Below are 9,716 nucleotides of genomic sequence, written 5' to 3' on the forward strand. Positions count from 1 at the left end.
GGCGGGGGGGAGGGAGGGGGAGGCCAGCGCCAGGGAGGCAGGGGCTTGGCCTTCTATAAAGTGGAGCAGTCGCTTCCTCTCAGCGAAGAAAAACCCTTGCTGGCAAAGTTGTGCGCCTTGGCAGAAGCCTGCACAGCTGGCGTGTGGGAGCCGCCCAGCGATGCCACTTGTAGCTGGGTCGCTTTGGGTCAACTTGCTTGATCTCTCTGAGCCCCGGCGACAGGAAAAGGGCAGCATCCCCGAAGGCTTGATGAGGCCGTTAGCTCCCGCAGCATCACAAGTGCTCAGGGTCACTCCTCCTCGCCCAGGTGTCCCGTCGTCCAGGGCTCCTTTCCGGGCTGAGGGTGTGGGGTGGGGACACTGTCTGCATCCAGGTTGGGTGGCTTTGGGGGGGCTGGGTGTGGCTGCTCAGAGAGACCCCAATGGCCCGCCCTGTCCCCTAGGTCAGCCCCGCACCCTCCTCAGAGCTGCCAGCCCCTTGCAGAGAGCACCCTCTTCATGGAAAGCCCCACACCCTGGGCCCCTGGTGATGGCATCCGACACTGACGTGAAGATGCTGCTGAATTTTGTGAACCTGGCGTCCAGCGACATCAAGGCTGCCCTGGACAAGTCCGCACCCTGCCGCCGCTCTGTGGACCACCGCAAGTACCTGCAGAAGCAGCTCAAACGCTTCTCTCAGAAGTACTCCCGGCTCCCGCGGGGCCTTCCCGGCAGGGCAGCTGAGCCTCACCTGAAAAGAGGGCCTGAGGACCGACCGGGGCGGCTGCTCCTCCATCCCGGCCCCGATTCTGGCCCTGGCGGGGGTGGGGGCTGCAAGGAGAAGGCTCTGGGGAGCCCCTTTGGGGAGGAATGTCTTTCCAAGGAGCAGATCCTCCAGGGGCAGGGCCTGGGAGCTGCCAAGCCTGGCCAGGTGCCCATGCGGAAAAGACAGCTGCCCGCTTCCTTCTGGGAAGAGCCGAGGCCCACCCACAGCTACCCCATGGGGTTGGAGGGGGGACTGGGCCCTAGGGAGGGATCTCCCTATGAGAGTAAGAAAAATTGCAAGGGCTTGGAGTCCTCGGTGCCTGAGGCTGCCCCAGGGCCCATGTCCCCTAGGGTGCTGGCCAACAAAGAGCCACTCAAGATGCCCGGGGTCTCCCTGGTGGGTTGTGTTGATGCTTGGAGCTGCTGCCCATTCCAGTACCATGGACAGCCCATCTACCCCAGCCCTCCAGGGGCCCTGCCTCCGAGCCCCCTCCCCAGCCTTGGCCTGTGGAGGAAAAGCCCGGCTTTGCCCGCAGAGCTGGCCCACTTCTGCAAGCACGTGGACAGCCCAGGGCAGAAGGTGTACAGACCCATGGTTCTGAAGCCTATTCCCACCAAGCCAGCTGTGCCCCCGCCCATTTTCAACGTCTTCAGTTACCTCTAGTTAGGCTGTCAGGGTCTGGGCCTCCTCCTTCAGCCTGCAGGACATCGGGGACCCAAGGCGCTGTCTTTGGGAGGAGGGGGCTGGGCAGAGGCATGGCCTGGGCATTCCAAACACCCCTTCCCTTTGTGCATTCTGAGGGCAGCCTTGGGGCTGGGCAGGGCTGGCCCCTCCCCAGCCGGGCCAGAGCCCAGCAGATCCCTCCCTGTCCCTGTGCAGACCACCGGCAGTGGGACCTGGCCCAGCCCACCAGGTACCCAGATGCCACTTACACACCCACTGTTTAAGCCAATTTCAGTTGTTGTTCTTTTGTTCATTGTAAATATTGAGAAGGTTAATAGAATAAAGACATTTCTTTTGCAGTTTCCACATCTTGGGTGTCATGCAGTGGAATGGTCCCCAGGCCAGGAAGTCCTGGTTGTGCTGCTTAGTGGGGAGGCCAGGAATAGCCTGGGTGATGTCTAGAGCTGGGCCCTGCTCAAAGGAAGGAGGGCGGGCAGCAAAGGACTCTCTGATCCATGTTTCAGAAGGCAGAGGCTGGGTGGGCCTGTGGTGCTGGAAGGTCCGAGCTACTCTAGATCCAAGGGAAGTGGAGCTACTGGTACAGCCCTGCTGTGTGAGCCCAGCCCTGGTCAGAGGAAAATAAGGAGTTCAGCCCCTTGTGGATGAAACACGTGGTTTGTCCAAATTGTTTTTGTTTTTATGGTTGTGGAGATTAGACCTAGGGCTTTTGCACTGAGCTGCATCCCCCTTTCTAAAATTTTTTTGTTTTGAAGAAAGTTCTCACTGATTCATTAAGTTGCCCTGGCTGAGTTTGAACTTTTGATTTTCTTGCTTTAGTTTCCCAGAGTCTGAGATAACAAGTGTGTCTTTACAGCTGGCCAAATCATCCCTCTTTTAAGCAGTCTTTAGTTGCTACATCCACAGGCAACAAAACACACACACACACACACACACACACACACACACACACAATAGCAGACAGAAAACAAAATACCGAACCACCCAAGAAACCACCCCTAGCTAAGTCAGCTCCCCGGTTCCATGCTGATGGTTCCCAGTCCTGGGCATCTTGCCATGGATGCAATGATGAGGCTTCTGCCTGGGACAGTCCACAGAGGGGGGCACTGGAGCTGCCCTGAGCTTTGCCCTGAGAGTGCCAGGCTGGCAAAGCCACTGGAGGGGCCTCCCATGCTCGATGCTCTGTGTTGCTCTGCAGACAGAGGCTGGGCCCTTGGCATACAGAGCTTCTCAGTTGTTGAGAACAGTGCCTATGATTCAGCCTGGTACAGGGGCCAGCCCGGCTGGAGACCACGTGCCTTGATCAGCTTCAGGACGCTGGATAAGCTAGATCCCACTCTGGGCTCAGTTTCCTCATCTGTAGCATGGGGCCGAGAATGGGTATATCGACTTCATCTGCACCCCAGGATCTCTCCTTTAGATCCTGCCTGCCCACACAAGGTCAAAGATAAGCAGCTGCCCAGGACCCCTCGGTCCTGCCTAGTTTTCTTCCAAGCTGCCACCAGAGCAGGGAGTCCCACAGAGCAGCAGCTCATGGGAAAGCAGGCTGGCTTCTGGTGGTTTACGTCCCATGGCTTCAGAAGAGTTCAGGGCTGCAGATGCTGGTGTGTCACAGCAGTGTTGTCCTGAGTAACTGCCTGGCATACAGGATGGAGGAGATCCTTAGCCTGGACCCCTAGCCTCGGACCTCTTGGCCTTAGAGTGATAAGGGCTGGATGAAGTATGTGCCCCACTGTGCCCCCCGTGTGTCATCATGCAGACCCCCCAAACCAGTGTTTTAACCTCCAACCTGGATAGCTAAGCCTGCATGCTGGTCCTGCCTTCCAACCAGCTGTGTGATCTTGAGCAAATTATTTCACCTCTCTGTGCCAAAATTTCCTAATCTGCAAAATGTGGCCGGTCACAGGCCTCGTGCAGGAGATGCTGAGGCAGATCTGCATACCTAGTGCTGTGCACCACACATGAGCCCCCAAGTGGCAGAAGTTCCCTCTCATGATTATGTGGCAGGGCCTCCTGCCACACTGATGGCTGTTTGTACAATGTGCTGCCCATGGCAAAGGGGCTCCTGGACCATCCAACCAACCACACTCCCCAAAGAACTCAACCTCAGTAGCCATGTCTTCCCCTGGGGCCACCTGAGCCCCGCCTGCTGAACTTCTGTCTGACACCAGCTTGCCCCTGCCAGGGCTCAGCTTCCTCATGGGATGGCTGCAGTTCCATTTGTTCCAAAGTTGGGAGGCCTCTCTTCAAAGCAGAAACCTTACTGAGACTTTACTTGGGTAAAGAAGCCCATGGCACTGGTTCACCCATGGAAAAACACCCGGGAACCTTTGGTATTAAAAGCAAAGAGATAAACAGAAAACAGCCCCGTACCAGCAGTGGGTGCACAGCTCGCCAAAATGTGAGCTAGGATGGCTAAAAGTAAAACCCAGATGCAGCCAGGGCTCAGTCTCCAGTTCCCACCCCAGGCCAGGCACGAAATGGAACTGTTGCCTGATTTCCTGAGTGGTAAGGGTTCAGGGATGCTGAGTGACCCTCTGAGGCTGGAGACCCTCCCTGGGCTGGGTCACAGGGCAGTGGGAGGTAGCAGTGTCTTGTAAAGGGTGATGGCTGTCAATCCCCTTGATGGCAGTGATTATCAAAATATGGACCACAGGGCAGCAATGAGCACTGACCAACCAGGACTGCTCAACTGGTGCAGGCCCCAGGCAAGGCTTAGTAGTTGCATTGCGGGAAGTCAGGACAAGGGCCTAAGAAGGCCACGGCTGGGCAGGGCATGTGGGAGGTGGCTGCTCCATGCCATGACCCCAGCGGTAGACTTACCGACATTATAAGAACCCAAATGCACACCAGCCTGGAGCCAATGCTCACTCGCTGGCCCAGTTGTTCATTGCCTGAAGGACAGAAACTGTCCATAACCTTGCTGAAGACCCTACCAGATCCAGGAGTTGAGCTAGATACAGGCTCTCAGCAAGGTGGCCAGCTCTGGTGTGGCTGTGGAGTGGCCCAGACCACAGGGGCTTTAACCACATGTGCAAAGCAAACACGGTAAGTTATTACAACTCCCATGGAAACAGGGTGCGCTAGGTCTCAGCCCAGAGACCCAAGAAAACCTATGACAGTGGTGACCCTCCCACATGGAATGAGGCGCTGCTCCTGCCTGGCTCACCCCACAGGCTGCCTGAGGGCCTGGGCTTCGAGCTTTTGCAGGGGTTGACCACGGCTATAGCTCCAGCACCATTTCTCACAATAACCAGGGTTGACGCCGCCCCCGCAACCAGCCATATCTACTTCTGCAGGAAAACGGTCGAGCAGGAGTGCCAGGAAATGAGTATCTAAGACAGCCCCAGGTGTTGGGAGACTCGTGGGCACAGATACCCTCCTTGTCATGAAGATCCTCTTTCCGTGGTGATTTAACCAGAAAGAAAACCAGCTGGAGAGTCAGGCATCTCCTGGTCAAGGAAGCAAACACCCTCTTGGAAGTTCTTTCAGAAGCCCAGTGTCACAGTTTGGATCTTAAATGTCCACAAATCCTCATGTGCTGCAGGCTTGGTGCCCAGCTGGTGCTATTGAGGGGTGGTGGAGACTTTAGGAGGTGAGACCTCATTGACAGTAGGTCACTGGTCCTTCTCTCCCTCTCCCCTCTTTCCCTCCTGGGCACTATGAAGCAGGCAGCTTTGCTCTGCCACCCACTGCCCACCGCAGGCCCAGTGATGGGGCACAGACAGATAGCTTTGAAACTGTGGGCCAAACATCAGTCTTCCTTCCTTTAAACTGTGCTCTCACATATTTTATCCCTGCAACAGAAAGCTGCCTAACACAGCCAGCACAAATAGCAGATTCAGGGGTCCACATACCCTCTCCCCATTTGCTCGGCCAGGAGCAGGGCCGAGGACCTCAGGATTTAGGGAAGTGTGGTGAGAAGGACCTCGATATGCCAGTTCTCACATGTGCAACATTTATTGTATTCACAGGAGCCCTGGGGACCAAGGGTCCCTCACTGGCTGAGGTCCAGTGGAGAGTTTCACAGAGTCAGGCAGGGGTGCAGGGAATGCTCTGAAGCGAGGTCCTCCTGGAAAGGCAAACTCATTCCTAGAAGGGCTCCAGCCACAGTGCAGGTGGAGGCTGGGGACCCTCCACGGCCCCTGCTTTTCCCAGACCACCTTGAGTTCTAACCTGGGCCAAGGTCTCTGCCATTTGGTCTGGGACCAACTCAACGGTTTGCAAACACACGATTCTTCTCCTACTGGACACACTGTGCTCTCCACTCTGAGCAGAGTGCTGGTGTGGACCCGGCTGAGAGAGATGTGACCTGCAGCCTCGTTCTGTCCCCACTGCCCTTGGATGGGGGATGCTGTCATCCTGCCGTGGAAAGAGCCAAGGGACCACTCCTTCTTCCCATGACCCACTACTGGGTGTTCTCATATTTCAGGTATCTAATCAGCCTGCCCGGGAGCGGCAACGTGTCCAAGAGTTTTAGACGACATTTCCCAATGGCCTTTCGAACCTGCAACCGGCAAAGGTGAGCCAGAGGTCTTGGAGGTTCTGGAAAAGTGAGAGAAAGAGAGATGCTGATTGTCGTCTGACCCCCACAGAGGTGCGCACCTGTGACCTCCGCCTCTGGTGGGTGCCCAGCGGGTGTGGCTGGGTACAAAGGAGGCGCCTGTTATGGGTAACCCCGTCTCTGCAGCTGAGGAGCCTGGAAGGGGACGTCCCACTGTCCCAGCACCCACATATACTAGCCCAGGAAGTAGATAGGGCAGACGCTACACCCACTTCGCATGCCTGAAAGCAGGTTCAAGAACTTCCTGGCCTCGTGCAGATATTCCTGGGATGAGGGCTCACATCCCACTCATCTTGCGTGACTTTCTCTCCACAACAGCCCAGACCACCAAACAGCCTCAGCGAAGGAGTCAGAAGTTTCATATGTGGAATCCCATTGTGGGCTCCTGTTGATGCTGAGAGGCCAGGGGAAAGGTGCAGGGCCCCCCAGACCCCACCTGGCTGCAACTCCATAGTCCCCTCAAATGCCTTGTGCAGTGCAGTTTTCTCAGCTGAAAGGTTGGGATGGGAGAGGCAGGGGCAGGGACTGATGCATTGAGCAGTGGATAATTTATTTGGGCACAGGGAGGATGTTTGTTGGATGGAAGAATGCCATTCGTTCATTCATTCATTCTTTCAACAAGCACATGGGGGGCTTCTTGGCCTGCGAGGGCTGTGTGGGGGCCACTGGTGCATGAGTTCCTGCCCAGGGCAGTGGGGAAGGATCCATACTGGATGGTGCCTTCTGTGCTGGGTTCCGAGGGCAGGCAGGAATTTGCCAGGTGAGGAAGGGAGGCAAGGGCATCCCAAGTAGGGAAAACAGCACATGCCAGGCGGGGAGGCCACTGCAGCCTTGGAGAGCATGGGGGACAAAGGTGTGGAAAGGCCTGTGGCTGAGCACGGCCTAGCCAAGGGTCCGTGCCCCTCTGTGGTGTTTCTGAGGCTCCTACTGCCCTTTGATGACACTTAGGGCAAAGCCCTTCTGGGAAGGCAGTACCTTTCCCACGGGGAGGGACACAAAGGGCCACTGAGGGCACAGGACATGGAGCCCTGAAGGCTGGGCTGGTGAACTGAGGGGCACTGCCTGCCACCTCCAGGGAACTCTGTCCACTTTCTTCCCAGAAAAACCATGGCAGAATCCAAGTATCAAATGCAAGGGCAGGTGGAGAGTTCTGCGGGCAGAAGGGGCTGTAGTCACCAAGATAGGCACTGGTTCAGAACCATCTTCTTCACGAAGGTCTTTGTGCGTGCTCTATTGGACCTCCAGGAAGGCAGGAGGAGGGGATAGAACCTGAGGTGCCCACATCTAAGCATGGACCACTCCACCCTCTAGTGGCCAAGGACAGTGGTGCCCACGGTCAAGTTACTCAATAGTCAATGAACTTTCTCATCTGGAGCTGTGCCCAACGCCACCCTGATGCTGTCTCACTAACTTTAGCAAAGACATCAACTCTGCTGCTTTTCAAGCAATTGCACCAATGAAAAACCCTATAGTAAATTTGGGCTCAAAGGGAGGGAGGATCAAGGAGAAAATTGGCAAGTGGGAGTTGGGCCTTGGTGGGGGGACACAGCATAGTCTCATCTGAAGACTGGGGCTAGGCATCCCCATTCACACTCCTGAGCCTGCCCAAGACCCTCTGCTCAGTGTGTGGGATCTGTAGAGCACAGGGCCTGTCTGTCTCCTGGATCAGAGTTGCTTTAGGGGCGGCCTGCAGGCCAGAAGCATTGGCCCCGCTGGGCGGCAGGCAGGATGCAGACTCTCAGGCCTGCCGCAGGCCTCTGGGTCAGAAGCTGTCTTTGGGTAAGAGGCCCAGGTGGGTACACGTGTGCACTCTCCATGCCCCATGGCACCATCCTTCCCACCTGCCACACTGCCTCTCTGTGGCCCCAAATGTGGGTGACAGACTCTACAATACCCCTCGGGGAGCCAGGGCTGTTCTAAATAGCATGGGAAGACTTGATGGAGGAGGAACCCGCCTTGGTCAGATTGGAACTCAGCTCCATCACAGCCTGGCTGCGGGACTCTGACCAGATGAGGCCCGGTCATCCAAGGAGGCACTGACACTATCCGCGGCAGCACAGCACAAGGCTGGAACTGGGAGCTTAGTCGCAGTGGCATTTCAGAGGCCTGGGGCCTCGACGATGGCCCTACCTGCCTTCTCCTTGATCACTGCCCACTCCTCGAAGCTGTCAATGTGCTCCTTCAACCGTGAGCAGAGCTGCACATTGCCCACGTAGTCCAGAAGCACATCGATGATGGGCCCTGCCCAGCGGCTCACCTCCGGGGCTGACAGGATCTCGCAGAACTGAAAAGGAGTGGTCATCCTTCAGGTGGGGCCTGAATGCGTGGAAGACAGACTTCCGGCCTCCCTGGGCTCCTACAACCCATGCCCAGTGCAGACCCATCTCAACACAGGCCTCTGTGCCTACAGCAGAAAAGGTAGGCAACCTGGGCATGTTATATCATCGCTGAGCCTCAACTTCCGCATATATAAAATGGGTATATGAGCTGGGTGGAGTGGTACAGGCCTGTGATCCCAGCATTCTGGAAGGCTGAGTCAGGAGGATTGAAAATTCAAGCTCAATCTGGGCAACTTGCATGACCTTGTCTCGAAAGAAAAAAGAAACAAGGGCTGAGGAAATAGTTCAGTGTGAAGACCCTGAGTTCAGTCCCCAGTACCAATAAGTAAAATTTTAAAATAGAAATGGAAAAGTCTAAGGGCATTTTTCAAATGAGAATTCAGGTACTAGGAACACAGACTTCCCTGTACAGAGTAGGGAGCCCATACCACTGCCCAGTTGCCTTTACAGTGATCTCCAGTCGAAGGGTGTCTCCAGTTTCCTCTTCACTGTAAGTGCCAATTTCCAGAGTCAGGTGCCGCCTCTTAGCCACTGGCTTCCTGCACCTTCCTGACCTCATGCCAGCCTGTTCTGGCTGCCCCTGCTGGGCTCTGCCCACTTAGTCCCCAATCCTAGGTGTAAGTTTGCTCCGAGTAAGGGGTTCGAGTTTTGCTGAGCTCCTGCCAATCCCCTGCTCCACAGTTAGTTCCACAGACCTCCCAACGTGCTGAATCTAAACACGGATTTCATCCTGCACGTTCACCAGGCCGCTCTGCGGTCCCCTGAAGGCGCTAATCACCAGTTCCAGCCTCCAGGCTGAGCTGGCTACCAGTTTATATCCCTCCAAAGCACTAACCGCTAATCCACACTCCCTCCGAAGTGCACTGCCCACCACCCCACCCCTCTGAAGCCCACCACCCTGCCGTGCTGCAGTCCACGCTCGCGCCAAGGCGTGGCGACCACCAGTCTACACCTCTAAGGCCCGTGGACGCCCCCCGCGCGCCTCGCCCTGGGCACCTGGACCACGCCCGGAGCCTTGTCCACGGTGTGGGCCTCGCTGAACCTGCTGGAGAGCCGCGGGGCGGGCGGGTGCGGGCCATTGCCGTACAGGCAGGAGAAGCAGGGCTCGCCGTCACAGCCCAGGTCCAGGAGGAACTTGAGCAACGACAGGCACTTCATGGAGAACATGATGGTGGCCGGGAAGGTGGTGGGGTGCGTGGCGATGTAGGCGTCGATGTTGGCACCGTGGTCCAGCAGCAGCTGCATGGTGCGCAGGCAGCCGTGGCGGATGGCCACGAGCAACGGGTTGATGAGGTCGCGGTTGGGGTCGGCGCCGGCCAGCAGCAGCAGCTCGGTGGCGTACACGTTGTTGTTGACCACGGCGAAGTAGAGCGCCGAGCTGCGGCGG

At 56.8% G+C, this 9,716-nt stretch overlaps 2 protein-coding genes across 2 annotated transcripts in view; one reads left to right on the forward strand and one right to left on the reverse strand.

Moving 5' to 3' along the window:
- The window catches only part of Fam181a (family with sequence similarity 181 member A), a 9,371-nt gene extending 7,601 nt beyond the window's left edge, over positions 1-1,770 (forward strand). The window contains exon 3 of the mRNA XM_010609201.1: positions 444-1,770. Within this exon, the coding sequence (XP_010607503.1) occupies positions 530-1,408 (879 nt within the window). The 5' untranslated portion in view covers positions 444-529 and the 3' untranslated portion in view covers positions 1,409-1,770. The remainder of the gene's footprint in view (positions 1-443) is intronic.
- Positions 1,771-5,158: 3,388 nt separating this feature from the next.
- The window catches only part of Asb2 (ankyrin repeat and SOCS box containing 2), a 34,109-nt gene continuing 29,551 nt past the window's right edge, over positions 5,159-9,716 (reverse strand). The window contains 3 exon segments of the mRNA XM_033766822.1: positions 5,159-5,971; positions 8,121-8,274; positions 9,326-9,716. The exon segment at positions 9,326-9,716 is cut by the window's right edge and continues 60 nt beyond it. Of these exon segments, the coding sequence (XP_033622713.1) occupies positions 5,835-5,971; positions 8,121-8,274; positions 9,326-9,716 (682 nt within the window). The 3' untranslated portion in view covers positions 5,159-5,834.

The sequence above is a fragment of the Fukomys damarensis genome, unplaced genomic scaffold, assembly GCF_012274545.1.
Source record: "Fukomys damarensis isolate Sample0158 unplaced genomic scaffold, DMR_v1.0_HiC HiC_scaffold_21, whole genome shotgun sequence".
Lineage (NCBI taxonomy): Eukaryota > Metazoa > Chordata > Mammalia > Rodentia > Bathyergidae > Fukomys > Fukomys damarensis.